The sequence below is a fragment of the Sarcophilus harrisii genome, chromosome 4, assembly GCF_902635505.1.
Source record: "Sarcophilus harrisii chromosome 4, mSarHar1.11, whole genome shotgun sequence".
Classification (NCBI taxonomy): Eukaryota; Metazoa; Chordata; class Mammalia; order Dasyuromorphia; family Dasyuridae; genus Sarcophilus; species Sarcophilus harrisii.
In genome coordinates, this window is record NC_045429.1 from 435,377,347 (window position 1) to 435,391,749 (window position 14,403).

At 55.8% G+C, this 14,403-nt stretch overlaps 2 protein-coding genes and 4 non-coding genes across 7 annotated transcripts; 5 read left to right on the forward strand and 1 right to left on the reverse strand.

Annotated features, from left to right (window-relative positions):
- Positions 1–1,059: 1,059 nt before the first annotated feature.
- RAB34 (RAB34, member RAS oncogene family) lies at positions 1,060–9,384 on the reverse strand. 2 transcript variants are annotated; one of them, XM_031967694.1, is made up of 11 exons: positions 8,960–9,384; positions 7,615–7,690; positions 7,240–7,331; positions 4,586–4,654; positions 4,346–4,447; positions 3,199–3,263; positions 3,021–3,072; positions 2,784–2,865; positions 2,615–2,705; positions 2,142–2,249; positions 1,060–1,906 (listed from the first exon to the last, which is right to left on the reverse strand). In XM_031967694.1, the coding sequence occupies exons 2-11, from the start codon at positions 7,666–7,668 to the stop codon at positions 1,839–1,841; spliced, it is 783 nt and encodes a 260-aa protein (XP_031823554.1). In that variant the 5' UTR covers positions 7,669–7,690; positions 8,960–9,384; the 3' UTR covers positions 1,060–1,838. The 2 variants fall into 2 exon arrangements, with proteins under 2 accessions (XP_031823554.1, XP_031823555.1); XM_031967695.1 differs by having other exon boundaries at positions 4,586–4,651; positions 8,960–9,383.
- Positions 9,385–10,896: 1,512 nt separating this feature from the next.
- On the forward strand, positions 10,897–13,780 carry RPL23A (ribosomal protein L23a). Its single transcript, XM_003770029.4, has 5 exons — positions 10,897–11,004; positions 11,725–11,908; positions 12,880–13,056; positions 13,452–13,521; positions 13,720–13,780. Exons 1-5 carry the CDS (start codon positions 10,980–10,982, stop codon positions 13,732–13,734), a joined length of 471 nt encoding a protein of 156 aa, XP_003770077.1. The 5' UTR covers positions 10,897–10,979; the 3' UTR covers positions 13,735–13,780.
- On the forward strand, positions 11,581–11,647 carry LOC111720805. The gene has a single exon (XR_002770314.1). It is a non-coding gene; the product is annotated as a small nucleolar RNA SNORD42 (small nucleolar RNA).
- On the forward strand, positions 12,638–12,708 carry LOC111720806. Its single transcript, XR_002770315.1, has one exon. It is a non-coding gene; the product is annotated as a small nucleolar RNA Z17 (small nucleolar RNA).
- LOC111720804 lies at positions 13,320–13,385 on the forward strand. The gene has a single exon (XR_002770313.1). It is a non-coding gene; the product is annotated as a small nucleolar RNA SNORD42 (small nucleolar RNA).
- On the forward strand, positions 13,550–13,617 carry LOC111720807. Its single transcript, XR_002770316.1, has one exon. It is a non-coding gene; the product is annotated as a small nucleolar RNA Z17 (small nucleolar RNA).
- Positions 13,781–14,403: the final 623 nt, after the last annotated feature.

Sequence of the window (14,403 nt, forward strand, 5' to 3'; positions counted from 1 at the left end):
GACACATGGGCCTGGGAGGCAAGAGCACCGGCCCTCGGTGATCTCCCGCACGTACCCCGGCCAAGGAGGCCCAGCCAGGCCCCAGAGAGAGCCGCCACATGGAGAACTGCCTTCTTTGTGGGAGCCAAGAACTGAGGCACCCACCGGAGGAACAGGCGCGACCGAACTTGCTGCGCTACAGGAAACTACCAGCAAGCAGAATTAAGGGAACCTGGGTTAGAGCCACATGGACAAGGTAGAGCAGAGCAGAAAACCGTGGAACCAAAGATGCAATAAAACAAAAACATCCAGAGACCTCGGAGCAACAGTGGCCAGCCTGAGCTCTGACTCCGGGGGCCGGCAATGAAAGAACAGCTTCCCCGGGCAGAGAGGGGCGGCTGCCGCGGCAGGGTAACTGTTTCTCTGGCCGATTGAGCTTTCCTCGCGTCTCACAATTATGTGAGTGGAAGGAATAGAACCAAGGATGTAATTCTGGGGAGGAGGCCCCAGGGCTAGGGGACGGGCACTGGGGGCTCAGGAGAACCAGGTTCACATCTTCCTTTGCCACCCATTGGATACTGGGTGAATCATTTCTCCTCTGGGCCTGTTTATTCCTCCCTAAAATGGCTTCTAGGGTCCCTCTAGCTCCGAGATTCCAAAGTCAGAGGGGACAAGAGGGACGAGCTGTGACGGAGGGACCCGAGTTCTTCCTGGGACCAACCTTGGCCTTTGAGGAGGGGGCGGCTGGGAAAGGCACCTGGCCAAGCAGCGTAACCGGTGACCTGGAAATCAGGAGGGGCAGTACCTGTTTGCTGGGAGAGAAAGGGGCACAGGTTTGGGTCGCTTGGGACCCATGGCCCTTTCTCCAAGATACAATCGCCCACAAAGGGCACCTGGTTGAGCTTTCCCTGAAGTTTGGGACTTCACCTGTTATTCCTGCAGTGGTTCTCAAAGTGTGCCCTAGAGAGTCCTGGGGATCTCTGAAACCCTTTTCGAGGGTCTACAAATTCAAAAAGAGTTTTTGTTTCCAATATGGTAAATGTCTATAAATATAACCCAGATAAACCGAAACGCTTTGGAGAGATTCTCAATCATTTTTAATAGGATAAAGATACTGAAAACAAAAGCTTGAGAGCCACTGCCTTAAGAGGATAATTTTTGAAAAGCAGGGAGAGCACAAAGTTTAACCCAAAGGAATAGTCCCCAGTGGCGGAGTAATGGACGCGAGAAGAGATTCTCAGGGATCAATATCCAGCCTTATGGACGGCGGCCTGCTCCAGCTTGGGGGATGCTGGTGGGAGATCCCGAAAGCTGCTCCCCTCCATCGCCCCCCACGCCACTCCAGCCAGCACCGAGGGGGCTTCCCAGAGCGTCCCGGGGCACCTGCTCGGGGCTCTCGAGACCAAGGTCAGGGCACGAACCTCGGGCGGCTGTCCCATGACCTCAGGCAACTCTCCCCTATCCCTAGGATCCCCTAGAACTAAAATGCCACTGTCTCAGGATCCTGCGATTCGCCCCTTCCCTCGGAGACCCCATGCAAGTATAAGGCACAGTGTGATGGGGCAAGGGGGCAGCAGGGAGTGCCCATGCCCACTGGTGCCCAGAAGGCAGAGCAAAGCTCTGGGGATCCTCCAGTCCCTTTCCTGCCCCGCCATGCCAGGCACCTCCCCAGAGTCCCCACGGAGGACAGGTTTTGGTGTGGTGCCGGGGGCAGAAGGGCACCAGGCTGGCAGGGCTCCTGCTTCCTTGATGGGAGAGCTCTTTGGTCTGGAAGAACAGTTCAGTGCAAATATTTGTGGACTCGACACCGGGAGAGTGTCCACGGGCACGGCGGGCAGTGCCAGCATCCAGGGGCATGCTCACTGACAGCACTTGGGTTTCTTCTTACTGGTTGTCAGGTAGAGGTTGCTGTCGTTGCTGTTGATCCCTAAGGGAGGAGATAGGGAGGAGGCCCGTCTAGGAGGGCTGTCCCAGGAGCCCCCTCCTCAGCCCACGGGCATCTCCAGGGCTTGTGCCTGCCTGCGAGGTTGCACACCTCTCATAGAGGTTAGTATTTAGGTGTGTGCTATTACTGCATTTTATTATTCCATGTATCATGTATTATTCCAGATGCCAAAGTCCTTTAATTGATAAGGGGGACGGGGGCTATCGGAGGCACTCACGGATGATGTCGCCTATACGCCGGGCATCCGTCTTCTCAAGTTCAGCCAGCACGTTGGCTTCGAAAGTTAGCGCTGCCACACGGAAGAAGAACTCACGCACGTTCTCACCTGGCAGGGGAGCGGGCACTCAGAGGGGGCACCGGGGTGCCAGGCAGCACAAACCGGGGGGCGGGCAGGTCACGGCAGGGAGCCGGGACCGGACGGGCACTGGGCGTAGTGCGGGGAGGGCGAGAAGTACAGGTAGTTTTTTCGGAGCGTGGGTCAGAGAAATGGGACAGTGGAGGGGACATCAGAGATACCAAGGGCAGGCATTAGGAGGAACCTGACAGGGCAGATACAGAATGGAAAGGTGGGCGATGAGGCAGGTGGGCGCGGCAGGGATTCCACAAGGCCCCAAGAGGTCGACCAAGGACCCCTGGCAGACTGGCTGCCTGCAGAGAGTGGCCCCACCAGGTGCTCTGCCCACAGCTCACCTGTGAGAGACGAGACCGCCCAGTACTCGGCCTTCATCTCCTGGGCCATCTTGACAGCATCCTTCTCCATCAGCACGTACTGAGCCGGAGTCTGGGGAGAGAAGGTTGTTATGGACTCGGGCCCCGGATCCCTGCTCGTCCCGCATCCCAGCCCCGCCATCACACTCACGCTCAAGTCCTTCTTGGAGCCCACAAGGAACAGCAGCACATTGGAGGGGTCGTTCTCCTTCAGAGCATCGGCCAGCCACTGTCTGGGGCCGGGGAGGAAAAGGCCAAGCTCTTCTAACCGCCCGCCAACCTCGTCCCTCCTCCCCCCCAGCCTTGTTCCCGATGCTCACCCTGCTGCTCCGACCGCCCTCCTCACTGACCAAGGCCCCTCCCCTTCACCCTTCTCCCCATACTGTACCTGGTGTGCTCCAGGGAAGCCACGTCGCTCAGGTTGAACACAATGATGATAGCTGGGGGACGGAGAGAAGGGGATGCAGGCAAACAATGGGGACGACTCCCCCCCCAGGCCCCACCCATTTGGGGCCCCCTGAGCCCACCCTTCCCCTGCCAGTACCCTTCAGCAGGGCCCCCCTCACCTTGGGCTCCGCGGTAGTAAGTCGACGCAATGCATTTGAACCTCTCCTGCCCGGCCGTGTCCCAGCTGAGAGAGAGGATACTGCTTGGGTATGGGGCCCTGGGAGCCAGCTGGGCACGGGGTCCCAGGGGGGCCAAGTGGGTGCAGGGCCCCAGGGGGCCAGGTGGGCGTGGGGCATGGGGCACTTAAGGACGAAGGAAGGGGGTCGGACATCAGGGGCAAAGGGACAGGCTTGTCCCTTTCAGGGCACAACCTCAGATGTTGTTGTCCTGCCCTAACCTCTCATCTGACCTCCGTTCTCACCTCCCTAGTTCTTTACTGGACATAAACTCAAGACCCCACAGACATCTCACACCCCCCAGTCCAAAACTGACCTCTTTCCCTTCCCTATTATGGTCTAGAACAATACTATTCTCTCAAACAGTGGATAGTGCTCTATCCACTGCACCACCCGGCTGCCCCTGTGATGATGTTCCGATTGTAGGGTCTTCCAGGGATATTTAATGATCCTTAACTCCCAATAGTATTTTATTTTTCCAAATACATGTAAAGAGAGTTTTCAACATTCGTTTTTGTGTGGCAAACTTTTCTCCCTCTCCCCCTTTCCTCCCACTTCCGTAAGACAGAAAGCAATCTGATATAAGTTAAACATATGCAATCCTTTTAAACACGTCTTCACGTTTGTCACGTTATAGAAGAAACTGAGACCAAAAGGGTAAAAAGCACAAGAAATAAACAGGTATAAGCTTAGGACAGAGAGAGGTACAGGAGCCAGTACTCAGAGACAGGAGGAAGACACAGGAAGGTGACTAAATTACAATGGAAGGGGAGGAGGAGGACGGGCAGGTGAGCTCCAGCATGGAGGTGGAAGGAGACAGAGCCACAGGAATGAAGGGACAGGTTATCGGGGCATAAGTACAGCCATAGGAATGGGGAGTGCGATGATCAGGGGCCAAGCCGCATGGGTGGGAGGCCTCGGGGCCGCAGAAGTGAGTGCAGATGTGGGGGGGGGAAAGGGGGGAATCAGGTGGTAGAGAGCCCCTTCCAAATCTCATGTTGTCGGCCTGGTGATTAGTGTGGAAGGACAGACTGGGCTTCTGGGAATGAGGGCAGGGACACCCTGGCAACAGCGAGGAGGGAGGACTCACAGCTGCAGGCTGAAGGGGACTCCCAGCACCTCGAACCTCTCCATCTCAAAGTCCACCCCAATGGTGGCCTTGTAATTCTTGTCAAAAGTGTCTTTGCAGAACCTGAAAGGAAGCAGGGAGAAGCTGGGGAAGTGAGATCGTGGCTGGAGCCCAGCCTCAGCTTCCCAACCCATTCTCTCCCACTCCCCCACTTAGCTAGGGGCTCACGCACACTCCCAATTCCCCCAGCCCCCCTTTCACCTGTTAATGAGGCAGGTCTTCCCCACAGACAGGTCCCCCACAACGATGACCTTGGAGATCTTAAACCTACTGAGAGGAAGAAGGCGGTTAGTGTCTAACCCTACTCCCTGCTCTTCCAGAGGCGGCCTTGTCCCCCTGGAGGGAGTGGGGGCTGCTCAGAGGGAAGAAGGAATTTTGGGACGGAGCCCGAGCTAAGCATATCATGAATCGAGGCTCCCAGGTCTCCTTGCCCAAGCTGGGAGTGGAGGGGGGGAGGAGGTGATTCTGTGGGGCTGGGAAACTATCCAGCACAGTGAACTGTGAAGGGCACGGGGCAGAGAACAGTCCGTGAATGGATTGACCCCTTCTTATCCCTCCCCAGTAGCACTCTCGGAAGTGACACGGTTTGGGGATCCAGTTTCCAGCCCACAGCCCCCTTATTCATTTCCCCTCCCCAGTAGCCCCAGTAAGTGCCAAGATAAAGTCACTCCTCCGTCAGAGAGATAATTGTATTATTAAATTATTTTTTTGTTAGTTACAACTGTATGCACTACAGTGGGTCTTCATATATGACAGAGTACAGATGTCCTAAAGTCTGTGTATCTGAAGGATTGTGGATGTTGATCCTTGGGCAGTGATTTGTATATGTGGTGATTTTTTTTTTTTAACTGAGGCAATTGGGGTTAAGTGACTTGCCCAGGGTCACACAGCCAGGAAGCGTTAAGTGAAAAATATTAACTCGGGTCCTCCTGACTTCAGGGCTGGTGCTCTATCCACTGCACCACCCGGCTGCCCCTGTGGTGATGTTCCGATTGTAGGGTCTTCCAGGGATATTTAATGATGCTTAACTCCCAATAGTATTTTATTTTTCCAAATACATGTAAAGAGAGTTTTCAACATTTGTTTTTGTGTGGCAAACTTTTCTCCCTCTCCCCCTTTCCTCCCGCTTCCATAAGACAGAAAGCAATCTGATATAAGTTAAACATATGCAATCCTTTTAAACACGTCTTCACGGCCTGGAGAGACTTACACGAACTGATGCTGAGTGAAATGAGCAGGACCAGGAGATCATTATATACTTCAACAACAATACTATATGATGACCAGTTCTGATGGATCAGGCCATCCTCAGCAACGAGATCAACCAAATCAGCTCCAAAGGAGTAGGAATGAACTGAACCAGCTACGCCCAGAGAAAGAACTCTGGGAGATGACTAAAAACCATTACATTGAATTCCCAATCCCCATAGTTTTGCCCACCTGCATTTTTGATTTCCTTCACAAGCTAATTGTACAATATTTCAGAGTCTGATTCTTTTTATACAGCAAAATAATGTTTTGGTCATGTATACTTATTGTGTATCTAATTTATATTTTAATGTATTTAACATCTACTGGTCATCCTGCCATCTAGGGGAGGGGGTGGGGGGGTAAGAAGTGAAAAATTGGAACAAGAGGTTTGGCAATTGTTAATGCTGTAAAGTTACCCATGCATATAACCTGTAAATAAAAGGCTATTAAATAAAAAATAAATAAATAAATAAACACGTCTTCACGTTTGTCACGTTATAGAAGAAACTCAGACCAAAAGGGTAAAAAGCACAAGAAATAAACAGCATAAAAGCAAACCAACAAAGGTGAAACGACTATGCTTCAAACCACATTCAGTCTCCAAAGTTTTCTCTGGATTCCAAGGCATGTTCCAGCCCAAGTCTAATGATGTCACCTCCTCTGGAGTCCAGGATTATTTCTAAGTGATCAACCTCAGATGTTGTTGTCCTGCCCTAACCTCTCATCTGACCTCCGTTCTCACCTCCCTGGCTCTCTATTGGACGTATCAAATCAAGACCCCACAGACATCTCACACCCCCCATGTCCAAAACTGACCTCTTTCCCTTCCCTATTATGGTCTAGAACAATACTATTCTCTCAAACAGGCTTGCAACTTGGGTGACATCGGCAGTGTCTCCTCTCTCTCACCTGCCCATACCCAAGGACACTACCTTGTTAATGCAAGCAGGGTCATTGCCACAGGCCGCCGCTGGCGAGCCTCCTTGCCCCCAGTCCCTCCCTACCTCCAGTCCATCCTCCGCTTGGCTGTCAAAGCGATCTTTTCAAAGCACAGGCCTGACCACGACACCCCTATGTTCCACAAACTCCCCGTCACCCACAGGCTATCAAATCCTCTGGCTTGCAGAGCTGTTTATAACTTGTCCCCTCTAACTTTCTGGTCTTCTCATGCCTTACTCCACCGCCCCACAGGCCCCCCTCCCACAAACCCTACATCTCCCGGGGTCCAGTGACAGTGATCAGCTCACAATGGCTGTTTCCTACACGGGACGTTCTAAGTCCCCAGTGGGCCACTGTCACCGGCTGCCCCACAGACGCGTCTCTGCCTCCTGGCCTGCCCATCGTCTCCTCTGGCCCTCTCCCCGAGAGGGAGGTGCTATCTAGCCTCATTTTCCAGTTAAGGAAACTAAGGCAGAGAAGGAGCGACTCACCCAAGCACCCCCGGGGGGCGGATTTCGTGTTCTCCTCCGACTCCAACCTTAGGCCTGTTTCATCCCTTTCGGCACCACCCCTGAGCTCGGGCCCATCTCTCCCCGCCCCGGCGCCCCTCCTCACGCGGGCCCTGCGCCCGGCCCTGGCCCCTTACTTCTGCGAGCCCCACTCACCCCACGGTGCCCGTCCTCTGCTCCTGGCACGCGTTGCTGACTCGAGGGTGGAAGGTTCTGTTGGAGTGGAGGGCGGCCTCCTTCCTCAGGCACTGGAGTGGGGAGGGGGGGGGAGAAGCTGGGAGGCGGGAGGGCCCGCCGAGCTGCCAGGCGGACCACCCCGGAGCCGCCGGGAGGGAGCCGGCACCGCCATCCCAGACAGCCCCACCCACCAGGCCCAGGGCAATAACACAGCTGGGGAATCAGGAGCGGCCGCCCGCCTTCTCTCCCCTCCGAGTGCTCCCGGTCCCCCCCGGGGCCCCGGCCTGGGGCGGGGAGGCAGAAGTCCCCCCCCCTCGCCCCCGCCCTCCGGAACTAGCGCTCCGGGACACCCACCTGGGGCAGCTCGGCCAGCACCCGGTCCCTGCGCACTGGAGCCAGGATGTTCATGCTGTCTCCCCGCAGCTGCAGACTGGAAAGAAGTTGGGGGGGGCGGGGGAGGGGAGCCTGAGAAGTGGGTCTGCCCTGGGGACAGGACCCGGAGCGGCAGCGCCTCGGAGCCCCCCCCCCCCCCCAAGCAAACCCCTGGCCCAGGGTGCCAGTCGCGTCTAAGCTACAGGGAGCCTCGTTCTGGCGGGGGGCAGCCCCGAGCCCGTAACCTGGAGCTCCAGAAGACCCTCCCTTAACAGCAGTGGCAGAGACCCCCCAACACGGGGATCCCGACAGTGCACCAGAGCAGGGATCGGGGAGGACCGCTCCAAAACCGCGGGGGGAGGAGATCTCATCTTAACTGGCTGGGGGCGGGGGAGGGGACGACCCAGTTGTGACAAAGAAATCCTCTAAGTCAGCTTCTGTTTTCCGCTGCCCAGGCCCGGGGCGGGAGCTGCGCGCTAAGTGCTTGTTGGTTAGGGAGCGGACCAAGAAATAGAGTCAAGCAAGAGGGAGCTTTTAAAAAGTAGGATGGTGAGCAGCCCTGAAGTCGGGAGGACCCGAGTTCAAATCTGGCCCCACACGCTTAACGTCCCGGCTGCGTGACCCTGGGCCAGTCCCTTAACGTCAGCAATTGCCTCAGGGGAAAAAAGTAAAGTGGGCCGGAGGACGCGCTAGGGCCGCACGGGCCTCCGAAGAGCCCGGGAGAGCAGCCGCACCACCGCAGGTCACGCTGGGCAACCTGGAGGGAGGAAGCCGGGCTGGGAGGGAACAAAGGCAGCGCCGGAGGGGCCCGGACCTCGCTGCAAGGACTTCGCACGTCATCTGCTCCCTCCCGTGTTACGCAGGAGAAAAGAGCGGCGGGGGGCCGGGTGAGCCTCAGGGAGTTGCCAAAGCTGCTGCAGGAGTCGGAACTTGAACCCAGGTCCTCTGCTTGCAAGCTGGGCTTGCCTGGGTTCGCACTGCGCGCGCCGCCGGCCACCGGCGCAGGGCTCGGCGCTGAAACCCGATCCCCGGAAATTCCAGCAAGAGGCGCCCCCCACCCCCATCCCCATCCCCACCCTCCGGCGCCGGACTCCGGGATTCTCGGGCTCCTCCGCGGAGGAGGCGGTCGCGGGGCCGCCGCAGGTACCCGGGTCCCTCCCCGTCCCCCGGGGCCTCCCCATCCCCGGGGGCCGGGGACCAGAACTCGGGCCACCTGGAGCTGATCCGCCTCCGCAGCCCCCGCTCCTCCGGGCGGGGCCACACCGGCCCGGCCGTGCCCTCGGACCCCGGCCCCATTCCCCGCGTGCATCGGCGGGGACCCCCTTACCTCCTCAGCGCCCCCACGGACCAGGCCGGGATCGTTTGGGAGGAGGAGGCTGGACAAAGTTCTCCGCACAGGCGGGTCGGGAGGGGAGGAGGGGACAGAGAAAAGGGAGGAAAGGAAAGAGAGGGAGAGAGGGAGGAAAGGAGGGAGGAGAGAGAGGGGGGCACAGAGCCGAGGGGCGGCGCCTCCTTCTCCAACTCCCGGGGTTGTGAGTCACAGTCTGCCAGACGTCTCTCCCCTCCCCCCCCAGCCCTTTGCGGGGGGCTGGGGGGGAGAGGGGGGTACGGTCAGTCCCCTGACCCTGAATCCCGAGACTCAGGGCCGATGATACGAGCCAAGAGCCACCACGACCCTTGATGTGCGCGTGTGCGTGTGCGGGTGCTCATTAGGGAACCCCCTTCTCCGTATCTTACCCCCCACCCTTATCTCCAGCCCCATCGCCCTTTTTTAGCGGGATGATGTCTCAGAGCCCGTGGAAGAGGCACTTTTTGCAGTCTGGGTGCTTCCATAGCTCCTCTGGGTCCCGCAAAGTACACGCCCCACCCCCACCTCCACCCCCCACCCGCCCCCCACTCCAGCTCTCTAAAGCTAGAGCCTAAACCCAAGTTTCCCTTTTTCCTTGATTGCAGGGGAAAGATGGGCTTAGTGGAGGGCTGGTGGCGTGTGTCCAGGAACAGCCCGTCGGCTCCTCGTCTTTGGGAGGAGGCTGGAGATGTGGGGAGAGTTTCTTTCCCCTTTCCCCCTTTCTAAGCGAGGCTCCCGCTGCACACTGAGCCACCCTCCCAGGATGTTCCCAGGGATTTCCCAAGTCCCTCACCGCTACGGGAAAGTGATGGAATGGAGAGGCAGGCAGTCCGGGAGGGAGCAGCGGGGAATCGGCCCAGAGCCGGTCCCTAAACGCCGGGGAGGAGAGTGATTCGCGCCAACGAGCGGCAATTCCTGGGAGGAACTGGAGCGTGGCACCGGCATTTTGACGGTTTGCAGAATTAGGGATGTGCCCTGAGAGCAAAGTCTCAGCGTCTGCACCCTCTCCCTGCCTTTCCTCTCCCTGTTGGTTTTTTCCACTTCTGCACATTTCTACGGCTAACTGAATTGCAAGACTTCGGTCAGTTCCCTTCTCTGGGTCTGTCTCTTCATTTTTAAAAATTAAAACAAGGTTGGTTGGAAAACAAAACAAAACATAAAGGGAAAAAAACCCACCTTCCTTTCCCTCAGACATCCCGATTCCAGCGTTTCTGCCCCGGAGCCCCCCATTTCACTCCCCCCCCCCCGCTGCATTCACAATCACTATCTGTCACTTCCAAATTCTGACATTTCGCTCGATTCCACTTTCTTTTTAATGCTGCCAAGTCTAAGGCACATGAATGAGAGAAGGGGCAGCGCCGGGGGGAGTCACAGGAGCTGAGGGAGAATTCTGTGACCTTGCCAGCATCATGCGAGCGTGATCCCTGAGGGCTCCCGAGCAGCTTGTTCTTGCCTGTGGCACAGGGTGCGAGCCCGATAAACGCTGGCCAATTGACTAAATGATCAGCTGGTCAGTGTAACAAGAAGAGGCTCCTTTTTCTTTTTCTTTTTCTTTCTTTTTTTTTTTTTTTTTGTCGGTTTTTTAAAACAAGAGTCTCTATCCTCAAAGATAGAGACTCAGATCTCTCCCTGTTCATATGCCCACAGTCTCCCCGCCTTCCACTCGGGGCGTCTAGATAAAGCCGATAAGCAAAGTAGCTCAGATAGCAGCTAGCCGCCGACCACGTGTCTGGCAGAAACTACATTTCCCGTGAAGCCTCGGGATGGATTGGCGCGTGCTCAGTTCGGCCCTTCTCTTTCCGGGACTGCGGTAGAATTTGAACTACTAATCCCGAAAGGCCCTGCGTCGCATTTCCCGCACTACCGCATCAGCACGCTCCCTTTCATTTCGGGCTTTTTCCCACAGTCCCCTTCGGAGGCCTTGAAGTCTCGCGAGGTTTGAGTGAGAGTTCGCTCTATAAGCTCGTGGAAAGCAGCGCGGAAGATCCTTTCCCCCAAGATGGCGCCGAAGGCGAAGAAGGAAGGTGAGTGAGGGTCCGGGACAGGAGGGAGGCCGGAGCTGGGGCGACGGCAGCGGACAAGCGGGCTTGGCGGGAACCGGGGTGGTTGCGGCCGCGCGCGCCCTGGTCCTGCCGCCTGCCCCGAGGTCGGGACGGGCCCGGGCGCACCACGTGGGCCCGGCCGCGCTCGCTCGGCTGTGTCCGGGCCCGGCACCCGGGGGCCGCTCGGGGAAGCGCTTCCCTCCCCGCGCCCTCGCCGCCAGGGGGCTCCGGCCCGGCCAGGGCCGCGCGCGGGGACGGAGCTGCCCGTCCGCCTCTCGGTGGCTCCCACGGGCGATGGGCGCAACCGGCGGCGGGGCTCGGGTCCTTGGCCCAGCTCCCTGCGCGCTGAGCGGCCGGGCCCTCGGGCTTCCTCGTCCAAGGTTCGGGGGACCCCCTGGACGGGTCATCCCGAAGCTCCCTCCGAAAGTACACGCTCAGGTAGCGTCGGCTCTTGGGGACCGGAAACGTTCCCTTGTTATCCCAGGCCCTTTAAAGACTGGTTCCGTAATTTTTTAAATCCGTGATTCTTAAGCAAACCTGAAAGAGACGCCCTCCCTCGTGCCCATGATGGATACCTACTGTCTTCCTGAGAACGATGATGGTTTCAAAGGAACCACTGAGGCATGGGGCTGGCGGGGAGCGGCGCTTCGTTTCGCAGGCAGAACCTCGGGGACTGATGGCCCTTTTCTCTCTGTCCCCAAGCCGCCGTCCCTCCCAAGACAGAAGCCAAGTCCAAAGCCTTGAAGGCCAAGAAGGCCGTGTTGAAGGGTGTCCACAGCCACAAGAAGAAGAAGATCCGAACGTCCCCCACCTTCCGGCGACCCAAGACACTAAGACTTCGGAGGCAGCCCAAATACCCTCGGAAAAGTGCCCCTCGGAGAAACAAGTAGGACTTTTATCATATGGTCTGGTCCTCTGGGACCGGGGAGGGCGGCAGGAGGAGCGGGGGACCACCCCAACAAGCCTTTCCTCATGGGCTGGTCATTGCAGAAAGGTCTTCGTGTTGAATTCAGGTCAGGACTTGGAAAGTCTAACACGGGAGCATAAAAAAGCTACCTTCAGGAGTTGATCGTTCCTGCACTTGATCCCTCTAGATTCAGTCTGCTTTCAGTAGTGAGGGCCCCCCCACTGAGAGGATGAGAGTAGGAGTGGGGGGCTTCGTGTAATTCATTGAGGTTTGGTCACTGTTGGCAATCGGCATTGAGAGTGAGGAGAGCATGTTCCCCTTTTGCTTTTCTCTTTGTAAAATGGCTGGAGTTTGAGGCAACCGTGCAGAGGGTCAGGGCTCTAAAAGATGTTCCGCATCTCCAGGAACAACTAAACTGATAGTTTGAGATTTGACATGGGGGAAGAAAGTGAGTGGAAGCCAGTGGCTCTTGAACATGATTCTCAGAAAATGCCACTTCTACTAGATTCAAATTCCATTGCCTTGGATATCCCTGTGGATCTCCACACTTGCCTCTACTCTGCCCACCTCCAAATTTCTCCCTTGGCAGCATAGGGAAGCTAAACCTTCCCGGTCAGTGCCTGGAATGTGTTGGACCTCACATAGTAAGTGCTTGTTGAATGAACATGAAAGGGTTCTGGAGGTCTGGAGAAGCTCTCAGACTTTCAGGGTGCAGATGATGATATCTATAGCGACCAAAGTCTGAGCAAAATGATCGCAACCTTAGTGTCTGATGCACCCTGCTTTCCCTGCAGCCCTCACAGTAGGAAGGAACAGGCTACCTCTTTTATCCACAAGGAAAAGAAAATAGGGATAGGAGAATATTTAAGTTAAAAGATTTTTTCCTCAGTTGATTTGGAGAATTCCGAAGGTTTCTTGACCTCCATACCCCTCATCTCTTCCTCCCCCAGGCTTGATCACTATGCCATCATTAAGTTTCCCTTGACTACTGAGTCTGCCATGAAGAAGATTGAGGACAACAACACCCTGGTATTCATTGTGGACGTCAAGGCCAACAAGCATCAGATCAAGCAGGCAGTGAAGAAACTGTACGACATCGACGTGGCCAAGGTCAACACGCTGATCAGGTAAGCCGGGCTCCTACCAAGGAAGGACCCCCAGCACAGGGAACTCACAACACAGTCCTACACCCTACTGAGATGGGGAGTCCTGTCTCTTCCCTTGTTCCTAACCTAGACCATGGCACTTCAATGTTGTACAAGATAAATATTTGAAACAATTATGAAATTCTGAAGTAAAGGAAAGTGAAATGATCCAATTGAGAGCTTTAAAAATAGGTTACTATTAATCCCACCTTGAGACCTTGTCTTCTAGAGTGTTCCCAGCATTCATGCAAATGATGGAAAATATCATTTTACAGAGAAAAATGATGTTAACAAAGGAACCACTGATGCATGAGGCAGGCATAGAGAAGGGTGGGGGGGACTGGGAGAGATCTGTACTAAAATCTTTTCTGTTCTAGGCCTGATGGAGAGAAGAAGGCCTATGTCCGCCTTGCTCCAGACTATGATGCGCTAGATGTTGCCAACAAAGTGAGTATCAAAGCAGTCCCCCTCCTTGGGTGCAGGTGATGAGTTAGAGTGACCAAAGCCTGAGCTCAGTGATGACTCTGGATTGGCTGATGCACCCAGCACTCTTTCCCTTCCCCAACCAAGGGCTTGTAAAGGGCAGGGAAGGTTTGTTTCTACCCCTGGAAACCTTTGGTAACACTACGGCCTTTTGCTTTTCAGATTGGAATCATCTAAGCTGGGTCCAGCTCTCACTTCACCTACAATAAAAAGTTTTCCAGTATATCGCTGTGCTGTGTCTCATGGAGGTTCAGGGCGGGCCAGGATGGGAAGAGGGATCCAGTGGTACCTTCATTGGTCATCCTGTCTGTTGGGTGGGTTACTCGGCCTCCCCAGACCCATTTCCTTTCACCGTTTTCATTTTGTAGTACTGAACTGGTCCACCATCCCATCCCCTAGGGCTAAAGTCATCACCCCTCTCTCAAAGCCTGACAACTGTTTACTCACAACTGTTTATTCCCAGTGGGGTAGCACTAGGAGAAGGGAACAAGTTAGGGAAGGACTGGGGGGAGGGAGCCTAGCTGCTCTTTGCCTTGATTTGGGCTTAAAGATGCCTCAGAGCACCTTGGAATCTTAAGCACTTTAGTTTTGTTCTCTGCCCATCTCTAAGAATGAGGGACAATTAAGACACCCCACCCCACCCCACCCTTATGGGGATGAGGTTAGCTGTTCCTTGATGTCTTCAAGGAAGAGATTATTGACCTAGTTTCCAAGCAAAAGCGGGAACACAGTAGCAGCAATGTGTTGCAGGGAGTCTGGACTGGTCAAAACAAAATCCCCCCTTTGTGGGAAGAAGCACCTGATCCTTATTTACCTTCCTTCCTAGCCCAAATTTTGACTTTGTTG